This window comes from Vidua chalybeata, chromosome 19, assembly GCF_026979565.1.
Source record: "Vidua chalybeata isolate OUT-0048 chromosome 19, bVidCha1 merged haplotype, whole genome shotgun sequence".
Lineage (NCBI taxonomy): Eukaryota > Metazoa > Chordata > Aves > Passeriformes > Viduidae > Vidua > Vidua chalybeata.
Genome location: NC_071548.1, coordinates 1,781,035 through 1,797,955, shown reverse-complemented (window position 1 = coordinate 1,797,955; position 16,921 = coordinate 1,781,035). Strand labels below are relative to the sequence as shown.

General features: G+C 58.1%; 1 protein-coding gene across 1 annotated transcript in view; it reads right to left on the bottom strand.

The window, feature by feature from the left end:
- Nucleotides 1–7,433: 7,433 nt before the first annotated feature.
- The window catches only part of MYOCD (myocardin), a 35,172-nt gene continuing 25,684 nt past the window's right edge, over nt 7,434–16,921 (bottom strand). The window contains exons 7-12 of the mRNA XM_053960085.1: nt 15,876–16,001; nt 15,125–15,384; nt 14,640–14,793; nt 12,644–13,585; nt 9,030–9,087; nt 7,434–8,413 (exon numbers count right to left, since the gene is read on the bottom strand). Of these exons, the coding sequence (XP_053816060.1) occupies nt 7,845–8,413; nt 9,030–9,087; nt 12,644–13,585; nt 14,640–14,793; nt 15,125–15,384; nt 15,876–16,001 (2,109 nt within the window). The 3' untranslated portion in view covers nt 7,434–7,844. The remainder of the gene's footprint in view (nt 8,414–9,029; nt 9,088–12,643; nt 13,586–14,639; nt 14,794–15,124; nt 15,385–15,875; nt 16,002–16,921) is intronic.

The window sequence follows — 16,921 nt, the reverse complement described above, 5'->3', positions numbered from 1 at the left end:
CCTGCTTGTTGACCTGGTTTATAGTGCACAGTGCTCACCACCCCACTGGCTTGGCTTTGCCTTCACCCAGTGCCATCCACAGAGGCTGCAGCTGCTTGAATGGGCCACCAGCTGATGGCTGTGAGTCCTGGCCAGTGTTTCTCGTGTTCCTGCTGTCCCCAGCCCTGCTGCTTGTGCCTGTGGCACGGCCCAGCCCCCTCCCAGCCCCATGTCCCTGAGCTCCTGAGTCCCAGTCCAGACCTGAGCTCTTCCTTCTCGCTGCTGCAGGCAGGATGGAGGGGTGGCCCTGGCTGCCGCGGGGCTCTGTGCCCACCACACCCTGCTGAGCTTGCTGGAGACAATTCACCACCACCTGGAGACTGAACCTCTCCTCTGTGACCTCCACAGCTCCTGGTGCTGCACCCCGAGCAAACCTCTCTGAGACTGTTGGGTGCAGAAGGAGATGAGGTGGAGATGAAGGAGCATCCAACTCCTCATCTGGCCCAGCAAGGCCAGGCAAGCTGTCATCTTCTGGTCCATTCCTAAATGAAACAGCACATCAGACTTTTCTGTTTGTTTAATTGACATCTTTTTCAAAGATTAATTTTTCCCAAAAAACCTTTTTTTTTCCCCCAAAGTATTGCAGCTTTCAGGTGTTTAGTAGCACACCAGGGATTAAATGGAGGCTGCAGGGTCTCTGCTTTCCATTCTGAGCTGATGTAGGTGCTTGGTAGGACTTCACCAGTGTTAGAGCAACCTCCCATCAGAGCTCGGCAGCAAGCCTGGACACAGTGGGAATGAAAACACCGTGGTGCTGGCAGAATCCCCAGGGAAGGGCTCCCCACGTCCAAGCAACGCCACCGTGTGCCAAGCAGCCCGAGGCAGAGCACTGAATGAAGACCAAGCAGCACATCCCAGCTGGGAAGGAGACCTGGGACACAGCTGGTGTCTGTCTGTCTGCCACGGAGGGGACACGTCCTGGTGCTGCTGCTGGCACTGTGGGATCCCTTGGTCCTGCCCTTCCTGGATGGTGTTCCTCGGGCTGCTCCTCGGGCAAGGCAGAGGTTTCTGCAGTACCTGCTCCTTCCGTGCGTCCTGCACAGAGATCAGGCAGACCATGCCTGTCTAAAGCAGTCATTCTGTCCCCACCCCCAGAGCCTTTCTCAGGCAAATCCCGTGGAGCTGTGCTTCCTCCCTCCAGCCTTCAGCCCCTGGAATGGGACTGCAGGTGCTCCAGGTCCCGAGGGGTGCTGGCTGTGGGGGCTGAAGAGACCCAGACCCAGGGAGGGCAGCCACACGTGGGGCTTCTCCCTCCCTTCGGGTGTGGAAGTGTCGCTCCTCCCGGCGACAGGGAACCCAAAAATCTTTCAGAGTGCCAGCACTGAGATGGAACCTCCCAAAACACATGGGACTGCCTTGCTCTGCCCTGTCGGCATGGCTGGGTCTGTGCTCTGGTGCCATCCCATCTCCAGCCCAGGACTGGATTGCTGGGAATGGAAATGCAAAGCTTTGAGCTGCCAGTGACAGGAGGGAGGTGCTGCTGTCTGGGTGGCTGTACAGGACAGGTTTGGCCTATTCAACATAGATTATTATAAATTATTAAGGGTGCACCGTTTATTGCAATGTATCTAATAAAAAAAAAAAAAGAAAAAAAGGTGTATAGTGTTCAGAAGCTGTGAAAATAGTGTAAGAACTGTACATTGTGAATTCTGGTTATTATTTTTTTTTTCTTGTACCATAGAAAAAATGTATAAAAATATCAAAAAGCTGATGTGCAGGGATGTTGCCTTATTGTCTGTAAAATGAAGCTCAGGAACATAACTGCTTCAAAGAGCTTCCGAATATTTTATCCGGTATCCTGGTTTGACTTCCTCCTCTATTTAAGCTATTATACATGGATCAGAGTGTTTATGTAATAGTTCTATCCTTTTGCCTGCAGGTCAGTTGTAATAAAACTAAGATGCGACTGTGACCTTGTTATTTTCATTTTGTAAGGTCAGACGTGAATGGGAAGGTTCACTAAGAGCTGTGGAATACCTGCCTTCCAGGCCTGGCCTCCAGGTGGGAGAAGAAAGCAACCTTCAAATCTGCTTGTGCCAAATGAAAGAGGTGAAGGGAGCTCTGGATGTATTTTCTCTCTCTGGAAGACTGCTGGGTCTTCAGTGTGTTTGGGCACCTCTCAGGCGAGCACTGTTTGCAGCACAGGGAGGTCCTGGTGGCTCCTCACCTGTCCCTGTGAGGAGGGCAGGTGGCTGTGCCCATTCTCCAGGGAAGGGGCAGCTGGAGCTCCCAGCTCTGATGGTTGCAAGGTCTGCAGAACCCAGATGCTCTCAGAGTCCTGGGTGAGTCCTGCTGCCTGGTGCTGGGAGGTCTCTTCTGCCTGGAAGCTGTGGAGGGCTTGGAATCTGCCCAGCCAAGTGGGCAGAACTGGACCCCAGCAGCCCCACTGGGAAGGAAGAGGTCTGGGGGAGAGGGCCTGGTCACGAGTGCCTGTCCTGCTCCACTGGGCTGGATGGGACAGTCCAGGAGTGCCCAGCCCAGAGAGAGGAGAGCAGAGCACCCTGCAGGGATCGCTGGTCATGGTAGACCTCAGGATCAGGAATAGCTGGGGATTGGGTGGATCACCTGACACCAGCTCTTGCAGGGTCTCACCGCTTGGAGGGTGACAGAGAAGGGAAGACAAACGGAGCTGAAGGGCTTGCTGTGTAGAGATGCACAGTGTGAAAGGTTCACGTAGCTCAAGTCTTGTCAGTTTGCCTAAATTCTGTGTTCCCACCACACCAAGCCCTTTTCTGGAGCTTTTTGTTGCCAGCACAATACTTTGGAGATTTTTAGGTCACCTGCTATCTTCACTCTTCAGTCAGAATCCAAGATCCCTCATTTGGTGAAGGAAGAAGACAAAATCTGAGCACACACCAGGGATGGTCCTTCCTTCCCCGGGAGGGAATGTATTTATGGATATTTCAGTCCCTCTCAACTGCTCCTCATTGAACTCATGCTCCATTCTCCCTCTGGACTCTCCTGCCTGCTGGCACTTCACTGCCCTCACTGAGGATCCTGCTGTCACTGTGTCACTGCTGAGGCAGCACAGAAAAAATCCACCCTCGTCCCAGATGCTGCTGGTGTCTCCAACAGAACCCATTCCTGCACAGGGCCTCTGCCACTGCTCCTGACAGCCCTTGGACAATTCCAACACTCCTTGCTTGAGCGACATGTGGTGGCTTTCTCCAGGCTGGGAATTTTCCTTTGGGCGTCAAGGCCAGGTGAGCACAGCTCGGCTCTGGCTCCCTCTGTCCCAGCACACTGAGGCTCTCCTGGTGTCCATGCTCAGTGCCAAGGCTCAGGAACAGCCTCCCAGAAGACCTGGAGCCACTGGCCACTGTCTGTGCTTAGTGGCCCAGACTGGCACCTCACACCAATGCCTCACACCTTTGTACCCACTGGCGTGGCCGAGGTGCTTCTTAGATTTTCAGCAAGCATCATACAGCATCCAGAAAATCCCACTGTGCTCTGTGGTGGTTATTATGTGTCTGGGGAGCTCCAAGAGCAGCTTTGAGGTTTGGATGAGCTCAAACCCGTCCCTGCCTGGGCCCAAGCAGGTGGAATGCAGATGTGCATCATTACTGTTCTGTCAGGAGCACTTTGAGTTGAGTATTTCCATGAATACTCTGGCATGACTTCCCCTGGCCTTCATCCCAGCCCTGTCTCTCCTTTGGGGGCCAGGTGAGTATAAATGAAGGGCTCAGGCCTGTCTTACTGGGGGTTCCCCCTGTGCTGGCACTGCTGGGGCACCTCCAGTGCTGGGGACAGCTCTGGGACACTCAGGACAGGAAGGACATGGAGGGGCTGGAGCGTGTCCGGGGAAGGGAACGGAGCTGGGAAGGGTCTGGAGCCCCAGGAGCAGCTGAGAAAGCTGGGAAAGGGGCTCAGCCTGGAGAAAAGGAGGCTCAGGGGGGCCCTTGTGGCTCTGCACAGCTCCTGCCAGGAGGGGACAGCCGGGGGGGTCGGGCTCTGCTCCAGGGAACAGGGACAGGAGGAGAGGGAACGGCCTCAGGCTGGGCCAGGGCAGGCTCAGGGTGGAATCAGCAGGAATTTCCCCATGGAAAGGGAGCTCAGGGATTGGAACTGCCCAGGGAGGTTTGGAGTGCCCATCCCTGGAGGTGCCCAGGGAATTCCTGGAGGTGGCACTCAGAGCTCTGGGCTGGGGACAGGGTGGGGATCAGGGTGGACTCACTGGGCTGGGAGGGCTTTTCCAACCTCGGTGATTTCATGATTCTGTTAACACATAGGTGCTGCTTTTTAAAACAAATCCATTTTCCTTCGACTCCTGATACAAATCACACGTGGCCATTGCTTTGAGTGTGGTAAGGGGCCCGGGGAAAGATGGAGCGACTGCTCTGAGGAACAAGAAAAGGAAAAAAGCTGTATTTTGCCTTTATGCTTACAGCTGTGCAAGTGCCTGGAGAACGAGATGAAGCACAAACTCCCTCTCCTGGAGACACACGGCACGTTCTGTTGGAAACGGAACAGCAGGGCAGTCTGTGGGCTGTTCCGGGGGACATCTGCCAGAGAGCCTTTGTCTTGGCGTAAATCCCATGCCCCCCATCAGGAGAACGTGGTGCGGCCGAACAGCAACTCCTGCTCAGCTGAGCAGAAGAGCTGGTCTGGACTCAGCCTCCCCAGGTGCTCGGCTCCAAACCTCGGCACCTGCCAGGTGTCCTTCAGAGCTGAGGCTCCCTGTACCACTCGCTCTGCTCTGTGCCTCTCACAGCAGGGAGACTCATCCTCCCCAGCTGCTCTGCTGCGGGGGGAGCAGCACAGGCAGGCTCTCCTCAGCTGGCAGACTGGCCGGGGGAGTGCTCCACTCCATGGTTGTTCCTGAAGTACTCCTAGGCTGAGGCTTGGCTCCTCATTCTCTGAGTAACCACGACCTGGCTCAGCCCAGGTTTATCACAGCACGCCCGGCTGCAGGCTGTGGGTTAGACATTGAAAGATGTCCATAGGAACTGGATATTTGTTCATCTACATCTTTTCAGATGCGCTTGAGCCATGTCTCAGGACCATTTCACCTTTAGCCCAACAGCAGTCCCTCCTTGCACACAGGTGGGCAAATACCTGGGAACCTTTTCTAATCAAAGGAAAGATGTGACAAATCTGGAAACAGACACTCGGGGCTGCTGTGGAGAAGGATCCAAGGTCCCCCAGGGTCGCAGCCTGCTGTGCCTGTGGGCAGTGGGAGGTTTGGCTGTGGCAGAGCTCTGCCTGTACCCAGCACCCTGTGGCCACCAGCCCAGTGCTGACAAAAATACCAAGGGCAGGGAGCCAGCTCTGCCTTTAAGGGGGACACAAGGAGTGGGGTCTGCAGGAAAACAGAGCAAAGCCAGAGCCAACAGAAGAAAAAGACAGGAGACTCTGGCTGGTGTGTCCAGAAATCTTCCAGGAGAAACTGCTGCCATGAATGAAATTCATCTGGCCTTGAAGGACTGTAGCTGTCCCAGGGCATGGAGCTGGTACCAGGGGGTGGCAACTGGGACAGCTGTGGCTGGCCCAGTGGTGAAGTCAAACAGCAAACCATGAGCAGACAGAGTGGCAAGACAAGGGTTTTAATAATGAAGGTGTTGCTGGTAACATAGATGAGGAAATGTGCTTGCTTACAGGTCTGAAGCTGACAGCATCCCTTTAAATAAGGAAATACATTTGCTGAGAGGAGAAAGTTACCTGGAAAACTCTGTACAAGGCCGCAGTGGAGCAGCTAACACTACTCTGGGTCAAGTGCTCTGAATATTCTCCACGGACTGGCTTCAAAAAAATCTCTCACTTAGAAAAAGAAATTCTTTTAAAAAAATGCAACCTGTGATTGTCTATCCTAGCAGTGCCCTGTGACATTTGTACAATAGAAAAGTGGTGCTTTAAATAGTGACTTGAAAGCTACTGCCACGTGCTTTATACAGCATGCAACAACACCAGGGACTGGGGACACTGCCCGGGCTGCAGAGCTGCCTCCCACAGCTCCAGCATCCCTGGGGAAGCGCCACGGGAGCCACGGCCAGGCTGGACCTCCTCCCAGCAGCTTCATCTCCGTGTGCTGTCCTTCCAGTAACACAAATATTAAATACACTCAGTCTGTAAATAGTTTAACAATCTTTGTCAGCAACAATATTTACTTTGGCAAAACCAGAGTTGCAATGAACAGATGTGTCCATCACAAAGTCTGCAGCAAGTTCTTTGGTGGAAGCCAAGAAGTGAAGCAAAGGCTCCTTCTTGCTAGAGCCTGAGGAAGAATATTGCACAGAGACTCCAAGGAGAAATGCTGGTGATTCCAAACGGGAGCATCACTGCGGGAGAGCTTCCTTCTCTGCCGGCTTCGGGAGAACGGGCTCCTCCGGGCTCGGTGATTCACAGCTGTTCTCCGGTAGCCTTGCTCTGGGCTGAGGGAGCAGTGACGCTGGATAAACTCAGGGAGGAGGGGCAGACTGCTGGGGATGGAGGAGGGACGGGCAGGAGGACGGAGGGGAGGACGGCAGGAGCAGGCGCTCACACAAAGCCTCGGCCACGCGAGGGTTCGCTCGGCTCTGCCCCGCTGAGCGTCCCTGCCCGGCTCCCTGTCCCTGCTCCCGGATCATGCAAGGGCTGGAGATCACCCTCACCTGGCTGTGCAGAGAACAGCCCCTCCAAAGCCTGGCTGGTCCTTTCACGCGACTTGCTCCTACCTTGGCCAAAACACATCACTCATCTCTTTGTGTGCAGCGGGGACGCGGCTGCTCCACTGGGATGCCACATCCCCGCCATTCCCGTGCCTGCATCCTGAACATCTGCCTCCAGCGTCCAGAGCTCTCTGCTCCAAGGCCACAGGCTGCAGCCTGATTCAGTTCAGAGTGCAGCCAGGACAGCTCCCGGGCTTTCAGCCCCTCAGGACATGCCAAGGTGCCACCGTGAACTCGGTGATCTCCATCTCTCATCCACCTGGAGCAGAGCTCTGCGGGGATGGGGCAATGCAGCTTTGGGCAGGAGGGAAGCAACGGCCTGGCTGTCCACAGAAGGGTGCTTGGCACCTGGCTGGGCACAGCCCCCTGCCCTTCACCCTGGCATGGGCACGGCCAAGGTGAGCCCAACAGGTCTGCCTGAAGGACTGGGAGAGGAGAGGAGAGGAGAGGAGAGGAGAGGAGAGGAGAGGAGAGAGGAGAGGAGAGGAGAGGAGAGGAGAGGAGAGGAGAGGAGAGGAGAGGAGAGGAGAGGAGAGGAGAGGAGAGAGGAGAGGAGAGGAGAGGAGAGGAGAGGAGAGGAGAGGAGAGGAGAGGAGAGGAGAGGAGAGGAGAGGAGAGGAGAGGAGAGGAGAGAGGAGAGGAGAGGAGAGGAGAGGAGAGGAGAGGAGAGGAGAGGAGAGGAGAGGAGAGGAGAGGAGAGGAGAGGAGAGGAGAGGAGAGGAGAGGAGAGGAGAGGAGAGGAGAGGAGAGGAGAGGAGAGGGCAACAGTGCACTTCCCTCTCCATGATTTCCTGTTGCCACCCAGGTGAGGTCACCTCACCACACAGTCTTGTCATGAGCTGCTCCAGTTCTCACAAGAGTGACTGCTAAAACTGGGGATGGGGAAAGATTAAAGAAGGAAAATGGAAGTTTTTGTCAATCAAAGGAAGTGTTGTTTCAGGCACTGGTGTCTTCTGTGGGGTTGTGTCAATGGAGGAAAACCGAAGTACCAGAGTTGTGCTGTCAGTTTTCAGTGACTGGAAATTCAAACAAGTTTATATGCTGGGAAAATGACTCCAGTTTGCCCTGGATGAGGCACGTTAGCCCTGCACGTTCTGTGGCACGACAGGAGCACTGTGCTGCCTGCTGCAGGCTCACGGCACCCTGCCCCAGCACGTCCCTTCACCACTGCTGCAGGTGCAGGTCCATGCTGGTGTTCAGGTTGAGGTCGGCAACATCCAGGAAATCGATGTTGAAGATGCTGGGGCCCGCGGGGGTGAGCGAGCTGAAGCCGGTGGCCGAGCTGGGGGGGGTGAGGTCCAGCCACTCCATTGTTTCCCACGGAGACTCAGTGAAACTCATTTGTAAACCGGAGCCTTCGGCGGGGGAAGGGGACAGCTGGGTTTCCATGGGCGACAGGGGAGTCTGTAAAATCTCCTGGGAGTTGAGCAGTTCATCCGCGGCTTTGCCGGAGAACCCCTCCATCATCCCTTCGAAGTGGGGCTCCTCTCCCCCCATCTTCAGCAGGGCCATCTCGCTGACCCTGCCCAGGGGGCTGTGGGCATTGAGCAGCACCTCGAGGTGGGCGTCGCTGCTGCCCGGGCAGTGCTCGAAGGGCAGCGGGGCCGAGGACGCCGGCTCGAACGGGGCAGAGCCCTTGGGCACAGAGGCACCCGAGCTCCCCGGTGACACCATTATCTGAGGTACTTTCTGCAGGCAGGACCGATCTTCCTTGGCATTGGCTGGAATTTCTGTCAACAAATGAGAGGGATTTGAGGTGCTCTGGCGGTGCCCACCGCCACAGCCCTGCAGCTGAGCTCTCGGGCATCCCTTTGGAGACCTGCTCCCCACCCAATCCCACTGGCACTGCTTGCCCACCCTCCCTGGGGGGAGCCTCGCACATTCCTGCTTCCTGACCTTGATCCCCCGGGTTTGGACGCAGTCCCTAGGGCACAAGCACTGGCAGCTGTCCCCGAGGGGCCGGGGAAGGGCACAGGCAGCCCTTTGCACAGGGAAGTGCTCTGGGTGGGAGATGGCACTGGCAGCCCTGGGAACGGGGGGGGACACGGGGGGCTCTGTGTGGGGAGGGGGCTGGCAGTGCTGTGCACAGGGCTCCTGCCCTGCTGCCCCTTCTCTCTGCACAGGTGACAGCCGAGCTCAGAGCACCCCACTGGGCTGGCACAGGCAGGAGCAGGCTCCAGGAGGGCCAGTGTGCTTTGGGGCTCAGTCTCAGTGGGTGCTGGCACGCAGAGGGCAGGGGAAAGCTGTACTCGAGAATCAGGCAGCTCTGCTGGGGGGCACTGAGCCCCACAGACCGATGCTGGCTGGAGGGGAAGCCCCAGAGGGGAAGAGGGAAGCAGAGCATACCTCCACTCTCAATCAGCACGTCCAGGAGCTCGTCCATCTGCTGACTCCGTGTCATCTGCTGCAGCAAACGACAAAGAGGAGAGGAGAGGCCATTAGGAGGACAGTCCCTCCGGCCACAAGCCAGGTAGATGGCTCTAGGCCCCAAAAAAGATGGCTCTAGACCCCACCAATGGCTTCTTCCCAACACAGAAGAGAGGCCACACCAACACGGGGCTGGCAGCGGTGTTCAGGGCACTGCAGGGATGTGGCACAATCACGGAGGATCCAGGGAGAAAAGCACTCTTCCCTGCTGCCAACCCTCTGCCCTGTGGCCACCACAGCCTGCCCTGTCCCAGGGCCCTCAGGACACAACATTTTGGCCCCAGCACCTCACACTGGCACGTGCCTGCCTGCCCTCCCTGCTCCCTGCACTGCCCAGTCTCCCTCCTCTCCCTGACCAGAACCTGGAAGATCTGCACGCTGGCATAAACCCGTTTTCACCCTGCCAACAGCATCACTCCACTTTCCCAAAGGCACCAGCAGTCCCAGCAGCGAGGCTGCTCCCAGACTCTGATGGGAAGGAAGGTGTTCTGGGTGATGGCCAGTCCTCCCTGCAGGAGCAGCGCTCCAGGGTAAAGCTCAGGGGGCAGATGGATGAGCAGGATGAGCTTGTGACCTGGGAATGCTCAAGGGTCTGTCTCTGACACAGCACTGAGCACCCAGAGAGAGTACACTGGCACCCCAGGGGATTGGGGGTGTCAGGACCCCTGGGTGCACAGGGGACACTATCCAGCCCAGCAGGGTGTCCGACTCCTTTGTGGCACCTAGTCAGCAGCTAACCCTTCAAAAAAGCCCATTCCTCATGGAAACAGGCCTGTCCTGCCCAGAGACCCCAAAATGAGCTGCAACTCCTGCAGCTGAGTCCCACTGACTGCAAAAAGACATCATGGGCAGCCCTAGCCCTGTAGAAAACAAAAACCATGCAGTTACCTGCTTCACTGCATCCTCATAGGGTGGAGGCTGCTTTACCTCTGACAGGGCTGGGCTTGACTTACAAAAACTTGGGGATGAAATAGAAAAGTTTTGGCCTGACTGCGCAGCCATCTGCATGGGGAAATACAGGGAAACGGAGTCAATGCACGGCGGGAGGCCCGGCCCGCTCATCCCTGCTGAGGCTGGTCTGGTGCCAGGGAAAATGACAATTTTGTGGCTCAAACCAACTCAAAATGCCTGGCTTTGAGCAGGATGGAGGCAGGTGAACCAGCTCCCTGGCCCAGCTCTGAGACCCAGGCTGGCCTCTTGTCACTGCCAGACACGGTGGCACAGGACAGCCTGCTGCTCAGCCAGCTGGGGACCTGCAGGACAGGGGGAAGGCAGAGATGCTGCTGGTGGCCAGCTGTGCTTGGCCAGTGATGAGGCACCTCCCCAGCCACCCCCAGCCCCCCCGTCCCATCACCACCTGGCTGGGGGCATCTCACACAGCTCAGGCCAGGGGAGGTCACTCGGAAGAGGGAAATCTCTGCCTGTGCCAAACACCTGCATGTCTCTGCCAACTTTTTGCCAGGTTCCCCTTCCAGGATGGATGGCATTTGAAGCACAGTGCCTGTCAGCTGCTGTCCCCATCACCTCCAGGCCCTTGTGTGTCCTTCCCCACTGCCTGGCCATGGCCTTGTCCCACAAAAACCAGCACCAGGGGATTGTCCCTCCACGTGGGTTGGATCCAGGGCAGCAGCGAGGTCACTCTGCCTGGCCAGGCACATCCTGGCCACCTTTCTGTGGAAGGGAGCTGGAAGGAACACCAGCCCTGGCTCATGGGAAACAGCACTGCAGTGCTGGGCACAAAGGAAGAGCTCTTGCTGAAGAAGGACCCTCACCCCTGGGAGTCCCTTGCAGGCAGCAGAGGGATGTGCAGGATGGGTGGTGTTGGAGTTGGGATGAGCTGCAGGACACAATGGGACCATCCCCCCACCCTTGGGCAGTGAGGGAGCAGCTGGAGATGCCCCTGTGGTGTCGCTGCTCCCTCCTGAGCCTCACTGACCACTGTCCAGCTGCCCAGGGCAGCCCTGCTGCCTCTTGGCTATCAGCTCACAGCACTGTCCCACTGTGCCCAGGGCTCTGCTGCAGTGCCCAGTTCACCTGCAGAGCCCCAGTGCCAGGCTCAGCCCCTGCATCCCCTGCTCCCCACTCACCCCAACCAGCGCTGCCATCACCCCTGCTCCTCACCCCTGCAGCAGCCCCACTGCCCTCCATGCCCATTCCACTGGCAGCTCTGCCTCTGCCCCTCCTCACCCTGAACTGCTGCCCTTTCCCACCTCGCTGGCCACGCTGTTTGCCAACTGCCCACGGCACCTACCCTGCTGTCCTGCCGAGCCCCACTTTGTGCCACTGTGCAGGGCTGCACCCCAATGCCTGTTTGGGGCCACTGCAGCTGGGCTGGGAGAGCCCAGCCCTGGCACGGGCTGTCCCCCACACCCAGCCTGCCCTGCCACACCCCTGGGTGCACACCTTGCACCCCTGTGCTTGGCACAGGCCACTGAAAGGTGCTGCTGCTGCTGCCTGGGCAGCCCTGCGAGGGCACTGGGGTTGTGATCAGCAGCACCTTGTGCCGTTTTGTGCAGCGTGTCCCCCTCCCCAGGTGTTTGTACCTGTCCAGAGGGCTGAGTGAGCAGTGGTGGCTGCTGAGGACAGCTCTGTGCTGGGCTAGTGGCCTGGTGGGGAGGCACAAGCTCTCTCTGCAGACCTCCACGGCCAGCCCTGCTCCAGCTTCCTGAGAAAAAGCTTCCCCGGGGCAACTGCTCTCCTCCAACTCAGTGGTGAAAATCCCTCACACACTGCTGGGAGCCACAATGGCTTGGCAGGATGCTGGGAAGCCCTGCAGCCCTGCAGCAGGGTCTCCCAGGGGTGTAGGAACTGTGCCAGGGCTCTCCCAGGACCTGAGGGATCCACGCTGGTGCCTCCCTGCTGCGTACAGAGCTGTGCCAGGGCTCCATGGGGCACGGGCAGCTGTACCAGGACTCCCCCAAGGGCAGAACAAGCTGTGCCAGGACTCCCCCTGAGGGGAGAGGCAGCTGGGTTTGGGCTCTTTTAGGGTAGAAGAAGCTGTGCCAGTGCTCCCCCAGGGAAGTGGGAGCTTGCCAGGACTCCTCCAGGGGCAGAGAGAGCTGTGCCAGGGCTCCCCAGGGCAGAGGGAACTGTGCCAGGGCTCCCCAGGGCAGAGGGAACTGTGCCAGGGCTCCCCAGGGCAGAGGGAACTGTGCCAGGGCTCCCCAGGGCAGAGGATGCTCTGCCAGGACTCTCCTGGGACACGGGCAGCTTTGCCAGTGCTCACCTAGGGGCACACAGAGCAGTGTGGGGGTCCCCTGGGGAGGAGGGGAGCTGTGCCAGGGCTTCCCCAGGGCAGCAGGAGCTGTGCCAGGGCTCCATGGGACACGAGAGCTGTGCTCTGGCCCCTCCAGGGAACCGGCTGCGTTGGCAGGGCTGCCCAGGAGAAACCCTGCGAAGGACCCTGCAGTGCTATCAGCTTCCATCCCATTGCCCATCTGGGATACCTTCTGCCCTTCCAGGCAGCCCCGGGCCCAGGGGAAAGGCTTCCCCCGTGTGGGTGTGGCCCCGGGGGGGTCGGGGCTGGCACTCACCGGCGCTGGGCGGAGGCAGCTGCTGCCCGGGGGGGACCCGCTGCGGCCCTCGGGGGACACCGGGAGCAGGTAGTGGCTGTTGGGGGACGGTGGCAGGCTGATGTGCTGGGGGCTCTTTGCAGCGCCCAGGGGAGAGTGCTGCGGGGAGCACTGCGGGCTCAGGAATGTCGAGGAGGTGATGGTGCTCTGCCCTGCGGGCTCCAAGCAGTGGCTGTTTACAATGTGGGGCACCTGTGGCACCCCACAGTTACTCAGCTTATCCGAGCTGCCGGCTTGGCCTTTCAGGGCCATTTGTTTGGATGCAAATGGACAGCTGGACACGGTGTTTTCTTGCTTGATGGGGACACCAAAGAAATGCTGGGCAGGCTGCTGCTTCTCCTCAAGGCCATTGCTTCTCTTTCGCTTCTGGAGCTGCATCCGCAGCTCTTCCACCTGCCTCTGCTCCTGCTGCAGCTTCCACGTCAGTTCATTGATGACCTTCTGCTTCTCCACCAGCATCTTGTCTTTCTCTGTGTCTATTCCTTCCAGTTCCAGCTGGATGCTCCCTCCATTCATGCTGCTCATGAGGCTTTCCTCAGCGCTGCCATGAACCGGTGATGGCTGGAGACCAAACTGTGGAGAAGACATGGGCCCGTCGTTGAAGGTGTCCGGCAAAGAGCCGCTCACAGAGAGGTCAGAGGAGGCGGGCGAGATGGGCGGGGTGGAGCTGGTGCTGCCAAAGTGATAGAAGCCGTTTGACAACATGCTGGTGGAGGACTGGGACTGGTAGCTGGACAGGGTGCTCGTTGGAGTGACTGGGAAGGTGACGGTGGTGATCTCGCTGAAGCTGGGCACCGTGCTGCTGCTGCACTCCTGGAAGGGCCGCAGCCGCTCCATCAGCGCCGTTTTGGTACCCGACACGGGCAGGCCTCGTATTCGGAGCTGCTGCCTCAGCTCCGACACCTGGAAGGAAAATCACTCGTGCTCAGTCTCAGGGGCAGAACAGCCCCTTAGAAACACAGTGCTTTTGTCAAGGAGTGTCAGATCACAGGCTCGCAGCTTCCAGCTTTAAAGCTCTGACCCCCCAGGTGCCCCCTGTCTCACCTGCAGTCACCACAGTCACCGTGCACAGGCCTGACCACTGCGCATCCCGCAGAATCTCAACCTTTCCTAACAGGAAAATCTTCCTCCGAGAACTGTGACTCCTCTCCATGAACCAGCAGCGGTCCTTGGGTCAGGGAAGCAACTCAGGATTCCCTTGCCAGCAGTAGATTTCTCCATGAGCAGAGGACTTCAGCACAGACCAGGAGCCAGCTGACAGCTCAGAGACTGTGACACCTTGGAGCCACATGCTCTATGCTCAGGCCCATGATTCAGTCACCTGAGCTGGGGCAAATTCATCTGTTTCCACCTCGGGGCTGCCCCCAGGTCTCTGCTCCTGGAAGGATTTGGCCTTCCCCATGACTGAGGGTCCATTAGCAAAATATAAAAGAATAGCTGATATGAGAGATTCTCCCCATGCCCTTTCTTGCCTACATGAGAGGGGCTCAAAACAGTGTATGTAGCAGGAGGTACCTGCTCATGCAGAGAGCTGAGCTGGCCTGGCTGAGCAGCTGAGTCACTGATGGGGGGGGGGCATGCTGCCCTACTGGCCTCTGGCTGGTCTGTCAGAGCATCCACAATGTCAAAACCACTCAGGGATGGAGCCAGGAGCTGCAGGAGCAGCAGCTCAAATCATCTTTTAGCCTGACCCGCAGCCTCCCCAGGCTACACCTTTGGTTTGCTGATACACAGAGCAGTGCTCCCCTCACCACCTGCACAGCAGCAAGCCCCCACGTTCAGAACCTCCCCAGTGACCAAGCCCTGCCCCAGGGTGCTGTGCTGAACTCCTGGGTGGCTCAGAGCACGGAGGTGCAGGTGTGCTGATCTGTAACACGGCCCCTCCCAGCCTGTGGCACCCCCCTGACACACTCAGGCTGTGACATCCTGCCCCTGCAGTGACAAAGTTTGCACTCACTTTGAGATCATCCAGGTTGGATGGCAGAGGGCCTGGCTTGATAGACGAGACACAAGTCTGGCCTGAAAAGGTGGTTTTCACTGGAGAAAGAGGGGTGTTGTTGCCAGAAGTTGATGAAGAATTTGAACTTTTGACCATTTGCTCATTTGATTGCCTGAAATAACAAAGGAGATTTGGGGTAACCTGTCTGTTCCCCCAGGGTCTTTGTGCCCAGCATCCCATCCCTCTGCTCCCCTGGGTCTGCCGTCTCCTATGTGAGACTTCAGGATGGCCAAGGAAAACCAGGCTGGGCTGTAGGGGATTGCTGGTGTCCCACCAGCAGGTCACAGGTGCCCTGGCCAGTATGCAAAGCCCAGAATGGTTTGGAAGGAGTCTGTGCTGTTCCCAAGCTTTTCTGTTTCGGTGCCGTGCGCACAGATGGATACAGAGGGGAAAGCCTGGAGAGAAACAGGACTAAGTCCTGCTGCTGGCACAGTGCCACTCACTTTAGCTGTCCTTGGTGCATCCCAGGATAGCTGAAGTGCTGCTGCTGCTGCTGCTGCTGCTGCTGCTGGCTGAGGATCTGGAGCTGCAGGAAGAGCTGCTGCTGCTGGAGCAGTCTGGCATATGCAGAATCCATGGGTGGAGGGGACTTCTCTGCTTTCTGGTCTGGGGGGATGTACTGGTGGTACTTGAGCTTCTTCACTTTGGGCTTGGTGTCTTTGGGCTTCTTGTGACGGTTCTTGCTGTCACTGGATGATTTGGACTGTTGGAAGGAAGGAAAGGAATGAGGTGTGAGAGGAGCTCCTGTCATCCCCATGGGACCTCAGAGGTCTGGAACAGACAAAGGCAGCTCCTGCTGGCACCTTGACACTCCAGCTCCAAGACCTGCTGAGCTGGGATGTGGGGGACTCCCTTGGCACTGCGCCCCATCTCAGCTGTGCTGGAGAGCACACGAGATGACAATGACCCTCCCTGCCCACAAGGAACTCCAGTGTGGCCTGCTATCTCCTCCTGCTCCCAGCCCCAGGGGACGTTTGCAGTGCAGCACTCAAGCAGTTGCCTCTAGCAAGGTTTATTGCTGCATCTTGTGCCATTACACAATTAATTTGTGTTTCTGACACAAGGTTGTCCGCCTGAATTCTTCAAAGCCTGTAAGGCCAGGCACCCGGAGCTTTGACACATTTGGGGCGCAGCACATGGGCACTCCAGGCTTGGGTGCCCTGGGCTGGCTCCTCCCCGGAGGAGCGGCATTACCTTCACGGCCGAGGGCACCGGCAGCGTGGGGCTCTCCTGCCCCGCCGGCTGCTTGGGGCTGTGGCACTGGCTGCCCTGCCCCGGGGCAGTGTCCGCAGCGTGGCCATCGGCACTGGGGGGACGATCCTGCAAGGGAGAGGTGAGAGGGGCTGTGGGACCGGAGCCAGGGGCTGTCCAGCCTGGGCCGGGGAATCCTGGTACCCCGTTTCCTCACCCCATGTTGTTCCAAATCCCCACAGATGCCTCAAGTGCATCCCAGCCCCGTCATGTCTATCCCAGCCACACCCTCAGGCTATCCCAGTCCTTTCCCAGTCCTCTGCCTCCACAATCCTTGGTTTTGCAGCCCTCCCAATTTCACCTGAGCCCCGTATCCTCGCTCACAGCTGGCCCCTCAGTATCCTCCAGACCAGCCCAGTCTTCCCAGCTGATCAATGGATGGCCACAATCCTTTTAGTCCTCCCCCACCCCAGTCTGCCCCGGTTCTTCTCTTTCTCCCTCATCCATCCCAGCCCCTGCAGTGTGCCTCAGTCCACTCCAGTTCCCCCATTACCCCCAGTCCTCCCGTTCCCCCAGCCTCGCCATTCCCTCAATTTCCCCCCAGTTCCCCCATTCCCCCAGCCTCCCCATTCCCTCAATTTCCCCCCAGTTCCCCCAGCCTCCCCATTCCCTCAATTTCCCCCCAGTTTCCCCATTCCCCCAGCCTCCACATTCCCCCAGTTTCCCCCCAGTTTCCCCCCAGTTTCCCCCAGTTTCCCCCCGTTTCCCCCCAGTTTCCCCCAGTTTCCCCCCAGTTTCCCCCCAGTTTTCCCCAGTTTCCCCCCAGTTTCCCCCAGTTTTCCCCAGTTTTCCCCAGTTTCCCCCCAGTTTCCCCCCAGTTTCCCCCCAGTTTCCCCCAGTTTTCCCCAGTTTTCCCCAGTTTTCCCCAGTTTCCCCCCAGTTTCCCCCCAGTTTTCCCCAGTTTTCCCCAGTTTTCCCCAGTTTCCCCCAGTCCCTCGCTCCACCCCGGCCCGGCGCTCCCCGGCGCTGCAGTGCCCGCGCCGGCCGGC